This window comes from Triturus cristatus, chromosome 6, assembly GCF_964204655.1.
Source record: "Triturus cristatus chromosome 6, aTriCri1.1, whole genome shotgun sequence".
NCBI lineage: Eukaryota > Metazoa > Chordata > Amphibia > Caudata > Salamandridae > Triturus > Triturus cristatus.
In genome coordinates, this window is record NC_140589.1 from 1,323,857,161 (window position 1) to 1,323,874,684 (window position 17,524).

Here is a 17,524-nt window from a genome sequence, read left to right on the forward strand (position 1 = left end):
GGTATACGATTTAGACATGTCATCTTCCATTTTAACATAACTAATAATTTGAATTTATTTGACCCAGTGTGTCTGTTTTTTAATTTACAAAAGTGCCTTACTCTTTGCGTTCCAGTTTTCTTATCATAGTTGTGGTTTCACATCCTGGTGAGTTCACGGTGCCAAAGAGTGCACCACCGTAGGCCTTTGAACTTTGTTGCTATCAGTTTTCGGTCAGAAAAGAATAATTCTAATGTATGTTCCCACAACGTTCATTGTGCTTAATGTCTTTTTAACCAAAGCACAGGCTGGGCTTCTGTTTTCTTGTCTGGGATATGATATACATATTGGTTGAGTGTGTTTTTTTGTTTTTATTTAGGTGTGTCCCTGGGATAAAAAAGAAGAAGCTAACAGCAAAAAACTAGAATTTGCAGTAGCAAACAGTGATCATCTGGCTCTCTTACAGGCATATAAGGTGAGAGGATCTCTTTGAGTAATGCATTAAGATAAATTTGTCATTGTTTAAACATGTCAACACTTAAGCAATTTGCACATTGCATGAGAATATGTTATCCATGCTTTCTTAATTGTGTGCACACAGGGTTGGATTTCAGCGAGCAAAGAAAGTCAGCGTGCTGGTTTTTCCTATTGCAGACAAAACTTTTTATCTGGAAGAGTCCTACAGGTAAGGTTTTAGCAAATGAGTTGGAATTGAAGGTGTTTATTTCGAAGGGAAAAATTGAGTTGCTTTGCCCAAATGATACTCAGTAACATGACAGTTCAACATCAGAGGGATTTCCGCATTATCCGTAGTAGGCTCAAGTCTTTACGGAAAAGTATATTTTCTATGGGTGCTTTGTAATTGGTATTGCTTGGAATCTGATTCTTTTTTATTGATTTACCATGCATGGAAATTTGTTATATTGCCTTAGTTGCGGAACTATGAAGTGACCAGCTTCACAGGTTTCACCTGTACAGCACATGCCAAGTGCTGTTTAATCCCACCCCGACTGACCTGAAAAGCTGGAACCTACACTGCAAAGTATATATAGCCAGACATTGTGAGGTCTGTTTCTACATTTTCTGTGCTTGTCTTTGGTGTGTTTCAAGGGGGAGCACTTGCTAGTACTGCTTGCGTAAGGGGACAGCAATGATTTGTTTGTGTCACTATTGAAAAGTACATAGCCATGTAAGCTGTATTGCACTGTAAATAATCCATTACAGTTAGTTTAAATAAAGCCTATGTTTGAAGAATATGTAAACTTTTGCATAGATTGCCATCTGGTGTTGGGCTCGGATATTTGCACTTTGTTTTTGCCTTGGAAGAAGTCTTTGTAGTCACAAGGTAGGTGACTCCTCCCTAGGACGATAGTGCGCATCAGTATCGACTCCATCCTAAGATTGTTTTTTCCGCCATCGGGTTCGGATGTGAATTGCTGCGCTCCGGGTCTATATCGGTTTTGAATCCCTCTTCGACGTGCAATCCCTCTCCACTCGACGGTATTGTCTTGATCGCGTTTCTCTTTTCGACGCGCATCTTAAAACAAACACCTCGATCTTCGGCGCTGGGCCTTTGGGCCTCTCCGCGCCAACCACGCCTGCAGTCAATGGAAAGGTCTCCTTTCAAAAAATGCCCCAGGTGTGGTGCTAAGTTCCCACACACAGACTTGCACGAGGTGTGCAATCTCTGCCTATCCCCGGAGCATGAAGATAAAATCTGCAAGGCCTGTGCTTCGTTCAGTACGAAGAAAACCATCCGTGCCCGTCGGGCTCGTCGTCACGAAATGTCTCGCGGAAGCAATTCGATTCCGGACATCTTCGAAGCAGACCCCGATATCCGGAACAATCAGGTGATAAAGAACACGTCTCCATCTCCGAGGCCGACGACTCCGGTGCCGAACAAGAGACAGTCACCCCGGCTCAACGGTCCGTGAGTATCGAAACCCCCCCTCCTGAAAAATAAACCGAAGGCTCCAGTAACACGCTCGCCCTCCGGCTCGAGTCGACACCGGCAACATGTTTCAGACGCCCCGGGCCCGGCTTCGAAACCTAAACATAAGCCTTCCGGCTCGGGCTTGAGCCAGCCCCATTCTGATGCCGGAAAGTCCTCCTCGGCACTGAAGCAACAAGTCAAACACTTGTCCACGCCGAAGACAGCCTTGACACTAGAGCCCTTGGTATCGAAGCATAGCAAGGACAAACACTCGGAACCCGAAGAAATCTTTGGAGCCGAAAAAGGCTTCTGACTCCAAAAATCGTCGGAGCCGGAAAAGTTTCGGAGCTGCAAAAACCTAAAGAGTCTAAGACCCCACAGAAAGCCTCACAAACGCCCTCCAAAGAAGGTTCGGATCCAAATTAATCGACACCAAACAAAGAAATTTTGCCCATGCAGCCTGCATCTAATTTGACATATCCAAAGCAAAAAACTTTGTTTATTGACCCAAACACGGGAAAACTAGTCACCAAGCCTCCAAAAAAGAGGAAACTGGACACTACAGAAGAACCTGCTATACATCTCGAATGACAGGACATGGACACTAACACGTCCCCACCTCGCTCTCCCCCTCCAGTTAATCCACATCTATTGATTTCTCTTCCACACTCCCCGCAACCTATATTTTCATCTCAACCATCAGATAGTGAGGATGACCCAGGTAGAGATATAGACCCACACGGGGATGATCATTCACATACCATCCCACATGACGTAGACACTTGGGGTGACTACAATACAGATCCCGACCCACATAATGATCCGGATCTCTATCCATCTAAGCAGTCCCCACCAGATGACAACATTGGGTTCAGGCAACTAATTAATAGGGCTGCTCAATACCACGGGGTCCCCTTACATTCCGACCCCTTAGATGAAGATTGCTAGAAACCTTTGCACCCTCGCAAAAATCAACAAGCACCCTGCCAATGTTAAACGGCTTGCTAAAACATGCCACAGATGTTTTTAAGGACCCAGTCAGAACCAGGGTTCTCAATCCCAGGGTGGATAAAAAATACAAGGCAGCGCCCAATGACCCAATTTACATTAAAGGTCAGATTCCCTTGTGGTAACTAATGCATGCAAGCGTGCAAACTCAAAAAGTACAGGCAACACCACCCCTTCTGATAAGGAATCCAAATTAATTGACGCATCCGGGAAACATATTGCGTCACAGGCTGCAAACCATTGGTGGACCGTCAATGCCCAAGCTTTAAGGGCCAGGTACGACAGGGCTCACTACGACGAGCTTGAAAAGCTCATGAAACACCTTCTTGACCAGTACAAACAAAAAGCCAACAACCTTATCCAGGAGGGCAAATTAATTACCAACACCTCAATAAAATGTGCACTCGATGCGGCGGATACCGCATCTCGTGCAATTATCACTAGCATCTTATTGCATAGACACGCTTGGCTCCGGACTTCCGGATTCAAGCAGGAGGTTCAAACTGCTATTTTAAATCCGCCATTTGATCAGGAACATCTTTTCGGCTCCACAGTTGACACATCACTTGAAAAGATGAAGAAGGACACCGAAACTGCAAAGTCTATGGGGGCCTTACAGTTTCCTTCCCTTAGAGGCTCTTTTCACCGCTCCTTCTACAGAGCCGGCTCCAGAACCATGGGTTCAGAACATCCATCCTCCCCACTCAAACATCCCGGAAAGCATACTTTCGCGGAGGCTACAGAGGCAGCGATAATAAAGGGAGTTGTGGCAACAATAGCTGCACCCCCCCACCACTAAACAGTGACTTCCCTGCACTTCCCCCCGATCATTCCACTCCTGTCGGGGGACGTCTCTTACAGTTCCTACCTGTCTGGAATTCCATCACAACAGACCAGTGGGTAAGACAAATTATCCAGTATGGTTATTGCCTGGAACTCACTTCTAGCCCCCCTCCAAACATTCCTCCCAGACAGCGTCCCATGTGCTCGGAACATCTGACACTTCTCAAACAAGAGGTTCTCTCTCTATTACAAAAACATTGAATAGAACCAGTTCCCTTGCCTCTTCAAGGCCAAGGGGTTTACTCACTTTATTTCCTAATCCCAAAAAAGGATGGCTCCCTCAGGCCCATACTGGACCTCAGACCGCTAAACCTCTACAGTCAGTCAGACCACTTTCACATGGTCACTCTCCAACAGGTGCTCCCACTACTTCAACAGGTCGACTTTCTCTCCACTCTGGATCTAAAGGATACATACTTCCATATTCCCATTCACCCTGCTCACAGGAAATATCTCAGGTTTGTGGTAGATGGTCAACACTACCAATTCAAAGTCCTCCCATTCGGGATCACTACGGCACCCAGAGTCTTCACCAAATGCCTCACAGTAGTTGCAACCCACTTAAGGAGACAACATATTCATGTCTTCTCTTATCTGGACGACTGGCTCATAAAAGCCAAATCACACAGCAGCTGTGTGCAACACACACCCACAACACAATTCAGCTGTTTCACAGTTTGAGATTCACAGTAAACCTCGTCAAATCCCATCTCCAACATACAACAATACCTAGGGGCTACAATAGACACTACAAAAGCTCTAGCATATCCCAATCCAGTCAGGATAAGCGCCATACAGGCTCTAATCCACAAAGTTCAGCCTCAACAGCACAAATATTCATGCAATTAATCGGGATGATGGCCTCCTGCATTCTTCTCATCCCTTATGCAAGACTCCAAATACGTCCCTTACAAGAATGTTTGGCATGTCATTGGAACCAGGCTCAAGGTCAGCTAACAGATCTGGTGTTGGTGGACGCCCGCACCCATCGCTCTCTGCAGTGGTGGAAGACACAAAACCTTTCCAAAGGGCGGCATTTCCTCGAACCGGTTCCACAGACAGTGCTAACAGCAGACGCATCGCTCACCAGCTGGGGTGCTCATCTTCATACCCATACTATCCAGGGCATGTGGACCCCCCAACAAAGACAATTCCACATAAACTACCTGGAATTGTTGGCAATCTTTCTAGCGTTAAAATCTTTTCAAGTCCACCTCCTAGGCAAAGCTGTCCTGGTCCATACAGACAACATGACAGCAATTATACTACATACAGAAACAGGGGGGAACACACACTCTGCAGCTTTCACACCTAGCTCAGAGCATACGGAGATGGGCTAATTCTGCAAAACATACATCTCCTTGCAGAACACCTCCTAGGTGTACATAATCACATAGCAGATCTGCGCAGTTGTCAAACACAGCAGACCCACGAATGGGAACTTCATCCTCAAGTTCTTCTTCCATTCTTTCGCATATGGAGCCACCCAGAAATGATTCTGTTCGCCACACACCAAAACGCAAAATGCCAACCTTCGCGTCCAGGTATCCACACCCATTGTCCAAAGGCAGTGCGCTATGGATGAAATGGTCAGGCAAATTTGCTTACGCTTTTCCGCCTCTCCCACTGATTCCGTTAGTGGTTCGGAAACTCAAACAGCATTCCCTCACAATGATCCTAGTTGCTCCAACATGGGCCTGACGACCATGGTTCACAACCCTATTAGAACTATCAGTAGTCCCTCATCAAAAACTACGTCTCTCACCCAAAACTTCTCACTCAGAACCATGGAGAGATAAGATATCCAGATCCCAATCAACTCATCCTTGCTATCTGGCACATGAGGTCTTCGAGTTTGGCTACCTAAATATTCCGCCAGACTGTATAAATATCATTAAAGAAGCTAGACGCCCTACCACCAGAGCATGCTATTCAGCAAAATGGAAACGATTTGCCATTTATTGCACAAACAACAAAATAAATATACTAGATGCTTCTATTCAGAACATTATGTGCTACCTCTTGCATCTACAACAATGTAACCTAGAATATACATCTATTGGGCTACATCTAGCTGCCATAGCAGCCTATCTCCAAAACAGACAACATTTGTCTTTATTTCAAGTGCCCGCTATCAAAGCTTTTATGGAAGGATTTAAAAGAATCATTCCACCCAGAGTCCAGCCCTCTCCAGTGTGGAACCTAAATGCGGTCCTTACCAGACTCCTGAGTCCCCCTTTTGAACCTCTCCACAAATGTGAGCTACAGTTTCTCACTTGATAGGTAGCCTTTTTGGTTGCTATCACATCTCTCAGGCGAGTTATTGAACTCCAGGCATTAACCATAAAAGAACCATTTTTACAAATCCATCAATACAGTGGTTCTTAGGACTAACCCTACATTTTCCCAAAATCGTATCTGCCTTCTATCTCAACCAGTCGAACTCCCAGTGTTTTTCCCTCAACCAGACTCAGTGGCAGACAAGCTCTTCAAACGTTAGATGTTAAAAGAGCAATACTCTACTACATTGAAAGGACAAAATCCTTTAGAAAGACCAAACAACTTTCTGGCTTTCTCCCCGCCTCATAAAGGCAATCCCATCTCAAAGACGGGAATTGCAAGGTGGATTGTTAAATGCATCCAAATATGCTATGCTAAAACTAAACGCACCTTAGCCATTCCCCCTAGAGCTCATTCCACACGCAAACTAGGGGCTTCCATGGCATTCTTAGGGAACAGTCCCCTAGATGACATCTGCAAAGCAGCAACTTAGGCTACACCACACACCTTCACAAAACACTATTGTGTAGATGTGCAGGCAAAACAACAAGCTAGTGTGGGCCAGGCTGTCTTAAGAACACTTTTTCAAACCACTTCAACAGATACAGGTAGCCACCGCTAAGGAGGTAACTGCTGTATAATCTATGCAAAAGTATACAATCTGCAGATCATATACCTCGAACGGAAAATGCTACTTACCAGTATGCCTCTGTTCTTGGCATGTAGAGCTGCGGATTCGTATACGCCCACACTCCTCCCCAGATACCTCTATCTGTTCCTGTACTATCTTACTCAGTTACATTACTCATGGGCATATCTTTCTACTTCTTACTACTCCATCGTAACCCTGCGTGGCAAAAACAATCTAAGGATGGAGTCGATACCCATGCGCACTATCGTCCTTGGGAGGAGTCACCTACCTCGTGATTACAAAGACTTCTTCCAAGACAAAAACAAAGTGCAAACATCCGAGCCGAACACCAGATGGCGATCTATGCAAAAGTATTCGAATCTGCAGCTCTACATGCCAAGAACAGATGCAAACTGGTAGGTAGCATTTTCCTTAATGCTTGACGTGCAGCTAGCAATGAAGTCAAAAGTCTCTGCAAACACAAGGAGAACACGGACGGAGCACTGAAACTTTTCAGACACTCACCCTCAGTCACAGATCTGGGTTGAATCCATCATTCTTTAGCTCACTTTGCCACCTCAGTTCAGACCCAGCTATATGCAAATCACATGGGTATGTTTCTGGTTTGAAATGACATCTACGTGGTCAATCAATCAATTACTGACATCGATCATATTGAAGGCTACATCTCCTTCAACACCCTCCATCAGTCCAATTGAGTATAATGCTAAATGTTTTATTTATGTGAGCTCCCACACTACTTGAAGTGTCTTACAAGCCTTCTCCTACCCTCTAAGGATTTATCACACATTACCGCATGACATTTGGGATGCACCTTCTTCCCTGTCCACCCTCAGGGGGTCAAAGATCCACATATTTCAACTCCAAGTAACGCAAGTATGATTATCTACCTGCTCATTTTTATTGGCATTCTTTATACTACTCGACGCTGGGCAGTTTATTGTTCTTTGTTATATTATCTTCTGTCTGATTGTATTTACAAAGGTGCTTATGTACCTAGGTCTGCTTTAAAGGAACATCTGTGTTTTGGCCGGGGTACTGTTTTGGTGCCTTTCAATGCACAGAAGGATGGGCTCTTTCTAAACCCCAAGTTAAAGGATAAACAAAAAATCTTACTGCTTTGTTGCCATATTTCTTTTCTGCAGGAAATTTCCAGTCTTAAAAGACAATTCACTGAGTTGCTGTCTGATATCGGGTTCGTAAAGGAGGGGTTAAGAGCCAGGGACATTGAGAAGAGATGGGGGCAGAGAGGAGATGGCGTGATGGATGCCACCGGAGAGGAGGTACAAGATTTTTGTCAGTAGTCATTTATTGCCTTGCTGTCATTTCTGTTATGATATTCACTTTCTAATTGAACAGTAGTTTTGATAAGCAAAGGCATCATTTCATGCACTCCTTTGGATGTTTATAAACTCCTATCCTGTCTTCTGAAAGGTGAGTTTGAGATGGCAGTCACTTCCAACTACAAGTTATTTTATAACATCTCTTAAAATGTACTCCAATTTAGTTAAAACATTTTAAAAGAGACGAGAACAATTATTTCACAACACTGCATACAAGAAAGGTAAATTATTTACGTAAACGAATTCAAAACTTCCCAGGGAAAGCAACAACGAAATGACATCAATGGGGATTCTGGGATTGTTAACTTTCACTTCCTTTTTTCGCAGCTGGTAGGAAATGTCTGGTGTCTTTTTTTGAGGAGTCCAGTGGGGCAAATGGATTCTATTTCCAAGGAGATAAGCTACAGTGTGGTGTAGCAGTCTGTTATTGTGCATATAGAGAACACTGTCCATCAAAAGTGGGTCTAAAATACCAAAACTAAATACAGAGCTACCAGCTCAGTTTTGTGTTCCCTGTTTACAGTGCGCCGTCTGAAAATAAATCAAGAGCCTAATGCTGTCCTGAAAGGAATTGTCACTGTGCTCTAAGCCTTCCAAATCCAGGAAAATGGCACTGGTCCATGTAAGCATGAAAAATGAGTACTGTGCTCTACGGCTGACTCCTGGTTGCTGTGCTGTGCCATTTTGATATTGGTTGCTAGGAGGAAACCATTGAGATGCCACTGCTGGTAAATGATTTATCCCCCCCCCCCCTCTCTCTTTCTTATTCTGTTTCTCTCTCCTTCTGTTTCTCCCTCCTCATTGAAAAGCCCACATTCCTAAGTTCCAAAGCAAAAAAAAGTGTGTCTAAACATATGGAGGCCCTAACTATTGCCACTGGGGTAATGGAAAGAGATTTTCACAACTGTTATTTTGAAGATGTCCTACTTCTCATTCCTTATCATTTTTTCCTCTTTGGAGCACACAAAATAAACCCTAAAGGTTTGGATAGGTCTGATAATGACCTCTGTGAATCATTTCTTTCTTCACAATTTTCAAATTGCTAAATATGGTTTAGCTTTCTATAGACTCAAAGCCTTTAAATTCGCTTTGCAAACAGGCTGTGCCAAGTCAGAGCAATTTTGCAAAATTGGCTCATTCTGAAAGCAAAATAATGGACATCATAAATTCGAGGCCAGGAGAAACAATTGACACAAAAATGGGGCATGATTGCAACGTAAATAACATAGTAACACCTATTTGTATTAAATACTGCTGTGAGCAGTACTTTGTACCTAGTAGAAATTATGCTCCATTTTGATCTTCTGCAGTGGACTAATATCCCTCACCACTGTACAATCTACCTGCATTTTGGAAAATTCAAATGTAAACAAGTATACAAAATATCTTTACAGAGGCATGTTCTAACCAACCAGAGGTTTCAGTCATTTTCTTTGTCACACACTAGGGTTGCAAGATTCTTCTGTGTTGGCAGAATACCATGTTTCCGCTGTTTTACATTTACAAATCCCTGTTATCAGGTGGATTATAGTAATTGTCTCCTTCCCAAACAAACAAGTTGTAGATCTTATGAAATTCATTGATTTGTTAAATGAAATTTCCCCTCTGGAAACATGGTGTTGGTCACAAGGAATTATCTGATCGATGCCTTTTCCCAAACACTGTGAAAAGCTGGCAAGGTGTCCACAGGGTAGAGTCCTTGTCATTAAGTGCCTGTGATGAGCAGACCCCACTGCCCCCTAACCAGTGTTTATACTTGAAAATGTCAGGGTGACTACATAGTCTGGCACAGACTTCCTTAGTGGAATGGTAAGCTAATCTCAGTCCATCCCTCTGTTCACTACATTATCTGCCAAGGGAGTTTTATTGAATGTATAGTTGTTTAATGTTAAATTTCATATTAACTAATTATAAAATTGGAACTTTTGCTCCCTAATATTGGTTGCATATTTGTGCTGCTTATTAAACAAATATAAAGGCACTTATTTGTTTTTTTAGCACATAACAGTGTGTAATGTTTGGTAAGAACTTTATTTCTGTGAGAAGGAGAAAACGTTTAATCATCAATTCAGCTCAGATCTCCAGTTAAGCAGTGACAGGGAAGAATAAACTATCATTTTTCGAAAGTATTATCTCCGGAAACTTGAGAAGTTCCAAGAAGATGTTGTTTTAGGACAAAATCAGGTATAGAGATTGTATCACAAGTCTCTGAGTAGTTCATGATGACATACTTAAAGATCATCTGACTTGTCTACTACACTTAAAGAGACTGATACAACCTGCATATCAGGTCTCCAGAACGAAGGCCATAGGAAACATGATGTTGTCAAGTACCTCGTTCAACAGCTTTATAGCTAACTGGCACAGACATTTACAGTATGCCCTGTTCCTGGAGATAGGTGTTCTGCTCTGTCAGGATACAGACATTTTTCCCTGAAAAAGGGGAAGAAATGACTTAAGGTGCATTGCTAAAGACCAGTACATTGGTCAAAATTATTGCCAGAGTAGGAGGACGATGGAGTGTCGATGGAAATTCTGATGTCGTCTGGAGAAAAGGAAGGGGCGGAGTCTCTATATTCCTTTGAACAGTGGAAGTTAGCATCTCATGGTGGACATAAACATGTCAAGATGGCTCTCAATCCAGCTAACAGGGAAAAGTTGACGTTTTAATAATGGCAGTTTGCTGTATAAATGGAAATTCAACCTCCAATATGGGATGAGCTGAAGAGACAAGTTGTAAAATAAAAACACACACGCAGAACTGCCTCACTTTCTGATCATATCCTTCTCTCCAATGTCTTGGCCTTTTCCCATTTGTGATGCATATCAGTTGGGGCATGTACAGAATTCAGAGAAAGATCAAGGAGGGGGTTAAACTCAAACTTATATGGATTTGGCATGCTGAGGGGTTTGATTCTTAGAGCATGATCATCTCCAGAATGCCCATGCCTGTTTGGTGGCATGCTAAGGCAGGGACAATAAGTTCTGGTGAAACTTGAACTCAGCCTGGTCTTGAATTCCTCTTACTTGAAGGTAAGGCCTGCCATGAAGTGGATAGGTTCCTGTGGTACAAGTTTGAGATTCAGTAAAGGCAGAGGTCTGTGGGCGGGATCAGCCAGTCACCAAGTGTACCAAGATGCATTGCTCAAAAGAGGGAGCCAACATGTTTTTGGTTTTATTTAACCAAATGAAATGCCAAACTGAAAATTTCATTTCCATGAAGATTGGCACATTTGGTGAAGCCCTTCTTTGCCTCCTACAGATGTGTGGGAAAATGGGAATTCGTCTTGGACAGTTAGTGGTGCATGGGAAAGATGCAGGGCCCCTCTCAAGGAGGGGACACTAGCACATTGGTCCCATCTGAACATTTTGAAGTGATAGCATCTCATGAAGAAATATATTTTTTGACCTGCCTGTGTTATAGGCATTCCCAACCTGTTGTGAAGTTCGGAAAGCAGCAGACATAGTAAGGGAGTAGAGTCATGTCTAACCAGGGCTGGACTGGGAGCTCAAAGGATCCTTCAACAGTTTTTAATACCATATCCATATTACACCGAGCTAGCAAGTAAGTATGACCATTTGAGGGAAGGGGCTAAATGATTTGTATTACGCTTCACTTACCTACTCTTTCCCAATTACATTGGCTGAAAATATTCCATTATTTCAGGGTCCAGGTTCGTTCCCTTTAACATTGTTTTCATGCACCACCAAATCATATAAATACTTTATTTTAACAACTTTATTTTAGGTTTTAAAAGAGGTAAGGGCACACTCAGCAATATCACACTTCATTGCATTGCACAATGTAAAATTGTTGATGTACAAATTAATGGGGGATAGTCCATTGTAGACACTCCGAATAATGTTAAGTGCAAGTTGGGGCTTTTCGGGTCTGCCTCAAGCCAGTCATAATGTTGTCCGCTTGTCTTGAGCCTAGTCCACCTGTGCTACATGGGATAGTTGGCTTTAAGCTTCGAGGAAGACATCTCAAATAGGCCAGAAGCACACAGTGCTTTATACCTAGTCATGTAGAGTCTGCCTGCTCTTTGTTCTCTCTTTATATAGGGGACAAATAGCCTCCATTTGTTTCTTTAATTTAAGGGCCCTATCATGAACTAGTGCATTTAGTCTCTCCATGGCATAAATAGACCATATTTCCCCCACCACATGGTTAGCGTATGCACCTGCTGTGGTTTCCATACGTGTGCTATGCTCAGCAGTGCAGAAAAGAGAAGGTGGGAGAATAGTTTCTCAAGTGGGGTCGCCGTAGGGTAGAGACTTTGTTCCCTAGGGTCCCCCAGAAGGGTAAGGAGTAGATCATGAGGCAAAGTGATGTTTGTTATTGTCCGTATAGATGTGAACACCTTGTCCCAAACAGTCTTTACTCGTAGCACTTCCACCACATATGTAGTGAGGTACCTGTAGCTCCACAGCCTTTCCATTACAGTTCTGGGCTGTGTGACATCCTGTGTAAACGTGTGTGTGTGAAGTACTATCTTGTCAACATTTTATAGGCATTTTCTCTCTAGCGTATGCAGATTGAGTACTTCTAATACCGCTGACAAATAGTCTTCCTTGTCTCCACTGGGATTTCTATGCCCAGTTCTCTCTCCCATTGTGTCACATATGCACATTTTCTCATGGGGGGGTGGGATGAGGGATGAGATGGAGCTCTAGGGGCAGGATATGCCTTTGCGCCTGGTGTTGTTGGCATACAATGATCCAATTTATTTTAAATCGCATAGACAATGTTCCCTGGATCGGTCCAACTCCCACCCAGTGAAGGCCTTGTGTGAGCCTATATTTATCTCACCCGGTCAAGAGAAACTTCTCAATGAGATCCTCCCTCGCCCGGAGTTCATCAACATTATAAAAATCTTTCAAGTGCGGGGGTTGTCCCTCATTCTAGGAGAGGAATCAGACATGCCTGGAGGGAAGTCCAGATTGTAAGCCAAGGGAGTCAAGAGGAAAGGGTTGACTGGCAATACCAAGAAGTCTGCTAGTGGGTCAGTAGCCTCACAGTGACAGGCAGGAGGGGGTAAGGTTGTACCCAAACCTTGCTTGGTAGCCACAAAAAATCATTTTGTGGTATTGTTGAAAATGTTTGTTCTATTTGTATCCATGGTTTCCCAATATGATCGTAGTTCCAGTCTAAGGAGGGGCATATTTGGACCTCTAGGAATAAATCTTATTACCTCTGGTAAAGACTAGTCCTCATTAGCTGTTGGTCACATGAGGGTCGATTTTGCCACTCACTGGGATTTGCCTTCCCATATGATGTGGAGAATTCTGTTACGTATTAGTGTAAGCATTGTTTTCGGGATAATGAGTGGGAGAGTTTGTAATATGTTGAGGAGGTTAGGTCATAAAGTTCATTTTGCGGCTATTTAGTCACCCTAGCCAAAATAATTTGAGTTTGCACCAGCGATATAAATCCTTGAATAAGGCTGTATTTAGTGGGGGGATAGTGCAATTGTGTAGTTTCTTCGTGTGTTCTAGTAAGAAGATCCCCAGATATCTTACAGCGGACACTGCCTGTGTGACCCCGCCTTGCTGGATAGGTCCCCTTTGTTGATTATGGGGATCTGCTACTCCTATTCGTTGAGATTTGGAATAATGAATATTAAATCCCAACACTTGTGGGAAGCGGTCTAATTTCTCCTGCTGCGCCAGTATTGTATTCTCTGGGTCAGTCACAAAACATAGATATCATGCGAGAATATGGCTAAATTATGCTCCTTCCCCCTACTCTCACCCTGGATCTTGGAATTATTTTGGATCTTGAATATCAGTGGTTCCATGGCTAGGGAGAATATTAAAGGAGACAAGGGGCATCCCTATCTTGTGCCTCTTATTAGAAGGGGTGTCTGATGTAAATTATCCACTGATTTTAAGTTTGGTTATTGGTTTGTTGTAGTTCACTTAAATATAGGTTTTCATCTAGGGGCCCATGTGAATTCTGTCCAATAGCCTTGACAGGTACGGCCACTCTACTCTGTCAAAGACCTTCACTGCATGTAAGGAGAAAAGGGCCATTGGCTGGTTCCGATGTTCAGTCACTTCATGAGTGCCACCGCCAATCTGGTGTTATTGTTCACTTGCTTATTTCTGATAAAGCTAGATTGTTGGGGAGAGACTAGGTGGGGGCCATACATCTGGAAGTCTAGCTACTCGTATCGATGTGAATATTTTGACATTGCAATTTAAAAGTGCAGTCAGTCTATACGACGAGTAGAGAATCTGAGGTTTATCGGGTTTTAAAAGGAGGATAAGATTGGAGCCTAGCATGGTGCCTGTCGCCACCCCGATTTTCAGAATATAGGCAAACACCTGAGAAAGGGATATAACGAGGAGGAAAGTGTAAGCCTTTTAAAAAGGAGCCAGGAAGCCATGGGGGCTCGGGGATTTCAGAAACGGCAGCCTGCACTTCATCATGGGAGATATCCTCTTCCAGGAGAGGCATTTCTGCACGATATTCTTGGAAATATTCATCCTGAAGCCTCCCGTATAGGTTTTAGGCACAGAACAGGGTTGAGTAATAGCACTTAAAGGCAGTAAGAATCTCCATTGTTTCCTGCATCAACACCCCCTCCTCCCTCTAGTGCTTTAATATGATTTTGCGAGGTACCTGCCTAAGCTTATGCGCCAAGAGCCTATCCGTCTTGCCCCCCCTCTTATGATATGTTTGGTTAATATATAATAACTTCTGGGCCACTTCTTTTGTTTGAATTTGTTTCAGTTCCCCTCTGAGCCTGCGTAAATTCCTGAGGGTTCTAGTCATGCCCCCTCATTTGTGTTGTTCCTCGGCCTGAGAGATTTGAAACTCTAGCTCTGTTTTACATTGCTTGGCCAATCGTCTGAAAATTGCGCTGTGGGAGATAAGTTCACTGCGGTAATCCGCCTTAGTCGCATCCCAATGGGTTGTGGGGGACATTTGTCATTTCCAGCTAAATTTTGTTCTCTGCTTTCTTTGATGCACTCCATCAGCACTAGATTTTTCAGTGTTACCTTGCATATGACTCACGGTTTTTTAGGACTTTGTTTGTGCAGTGTTGGAGTCCATCAGCAGCCAAACCGGGGCATGGTCTTTAAATCTATATGTAAATCTGTTAATCTGGGCAGAAGGGTCTGTGAGGTCAGGAAATCACAGAGGCATGAATAGGTTTTGTGGACGTTGTAATAGAATGTATAACGTTTTCCCTTGGATTATGGTAGTGCCCGGCGTCCAAAATAATCCGGTCTGTTATCCCCTGGGTCAGAGTTATGGGGGCTGTATAGAAATTGTCCTTGTTCTCATAGGGGCCATAGATGGAGGTAACAGTTATTGGGTATTATTTCCTTGTATCTCCACCTGACGACCCTTGTGGTCACTGAATGTGCTCTTGATGTAAAACGATAAATTCCTATGGAGAAGAATTGCTACCCACTTGTCTTGTGTGTATATGAGGAGTAAAATTGCACTGGTAACAATACGAGCATAAGAGTTTGGTATCTGCTTTTAGGAGTTGGGTCTCTTGTAACATAACTACGTTCGCCTCTTTCCTCCTAAGACATTGCAGTAGGACTCTGCATTTGATTGGGAAGTTCAGACCTCGCACGTTAAGTGAAATCAATTTCAGAGATGTTTTAGTGTCTGATAGAGAGGTGCGCTTTATTCCATAGAGCATGAGATCTATAGTGGTCAGTGGGTGTGTGATCTCCCCAGTGTACTCACCCTGTGTCAACTTGGATAGGAAAAAATAAAGCAACTCTATGGAACAAACAGCTAACTGCAACAGGGTGAATAGAATGTGCATTAAGGTCCAGTAGAAGGGCCGTTAGTCTGCCACGTACGTTGAGAATACTGTGCTATATTGAACAGTGGGTATAACCATAAAAAGTAGCGGCAGGCTCCTACAAGTAGTGTGGGAGCTCCCACCCCCAAAATGCTTAATCTTTGCAAAAAGTTCAACTTAAACAACAGGGACGGCATGTGGGTTATTAGGTTCTTGCAAGCCTGTCCATAAGGGAGTGTCCGGAGTCTGAAGACTATCATCGCAATGTGGTAATGTTCAACATTCTTTTTTGCCTTAGCGTTGTTTACGGACCTTCTTGCGAGTAGCGCCAGTAGGTTGGAAGCTCCAGCTTCCTGTCCATAAGGGAGTGCCTGGACCTCCAGACCATATCACAGCAATGTGCCTTCTTATGATGCAGATGGTCTGCATTCCTTGTTTGCGGACCTTCTTGCAAGCAGTGCACGTAGATTGGAATCTCCAGCTGCCACCACAGCCCCCCGCTACCCCCACCTCCCCAGGCTGTGAGGTTGGTGTGTGTGTAGTCTTAGGGCAGTGCAACATCCAGGGAGGGTGACATGACCAAGGACTCCCAGGATTCTGCCAACATTTGTACTGCATATTGTTTATCTTTGTGAATAGTAGGCGGAAGTAGAATTCCCACCAACAGGGGATTTTTTCTTTTTGCAGTTCATGAGTGGTTCTGCAAAATTCTCACAATTGTTTGAGCCAAGACATCCTGGAACAATGAAACAGTGTCCCCCTGGAACACCACAGGTTCTTGCTGGCGAGCAGCTAGCAAGATTTTTTCTTTTACATGGAAGTAGTGGATCCTAGTGAATACTTCTGAAGGGAGATACTTAAGTTGCTGGTATCGTTATAGATTATGGTATCTATGGGTGCATTCCAGAAGGACAGGGTGCCCACTGTTGAAGAATTTGGGCTAAGAGGGCCTGGATATGAGCCTCGCGGGCTGCTGGAGACACGTTGGAGAGATGCTCCTGGTCCTTACAGTATTCCTTGTTGAGCAATTTTCAAGGTGGTTGATTTTGTCTGGCATGATCACGTTCTACCTTTTCCAGGAGTGCAGTTCATTCCACGCTGTCGTAAACTTGGTCCCCCACCGTTGGTTGGATGTGCTGCAGGTGGGAGTTAGTTTGGTGCAAGGAGTGGTCAAGGTAATCCAGGGCCCTATTGAAGTTGGGCCTGAGAGATGTAATATATTTGCGGAATTCACACAAGAGCATCTGGATGTCCTCCTTAGTCACTGGGGCCTGGAGGTTGTGTCCCCCACCTGATTTGGAAATGGTAGGTTGGGAACCTTTTCCTTGAGACTGCAGTGTGTCAGCCTTCTGGAGTAGGTCTTTAATGGAGTGGGGAGTTTCCGCAATGCTATCTGCCATTGTCACTGGTAGTTCTGTAGTAGGGGATCTCTGTGTATAGTCATAATCTAGTGAATAGTCCCGCCCATGTGCGTGGACCCCGGAGCAATAAATATAATCTCTTAAGTTGTCAAGCCATGCAGACCTGCATCTACAATTAAGAGAGAATTCAAAGACAGATAATGCAGCCTATATCCACAGGCTACACTGTCCAGTACTTCAACTAGAAAAATTCCACCAACATCCACAAACAGCACTGCCTGCCCAGCTTTTTCCACAGAGAAAAACCTGCCTCTACCAGCAAAAGCCTCTGGAATGATAGAGAGGGAAGA

At 43.8% G+C, this 17,524-nt stretch overlaps 1 protein-coding gene across 2 annotated transcripts in view; it reads left to right on the top strand.

Annotated features, from left to right (window-relative positions):
- DHX57 (DExH-box helicase 57) overlaps positions 1 to 17,524 on the top strand; it is a 387,132-nt gene that overhangs the window by 331,189 nt on the left and 38,419 nt on the right. For both annotated transcript variants that reach the window (XM_085612312.1, XM_085612311.1), the window contains 3 exons: positions 359 to 454; positions 581 to 664; positions 7,841 to 7,978. In XM_085612312.1, the coding sequence (XP_085468438.1) occupies positions 359 to 454; positions 581 to 664; positions 7,841 to 7,978 (318 nt within the window). The remainder of the gene's footprint in view (positions 1 to 358; positions 455 to 580; positions 665 to 7,840; positions 7,979 to 17,524) is intronic.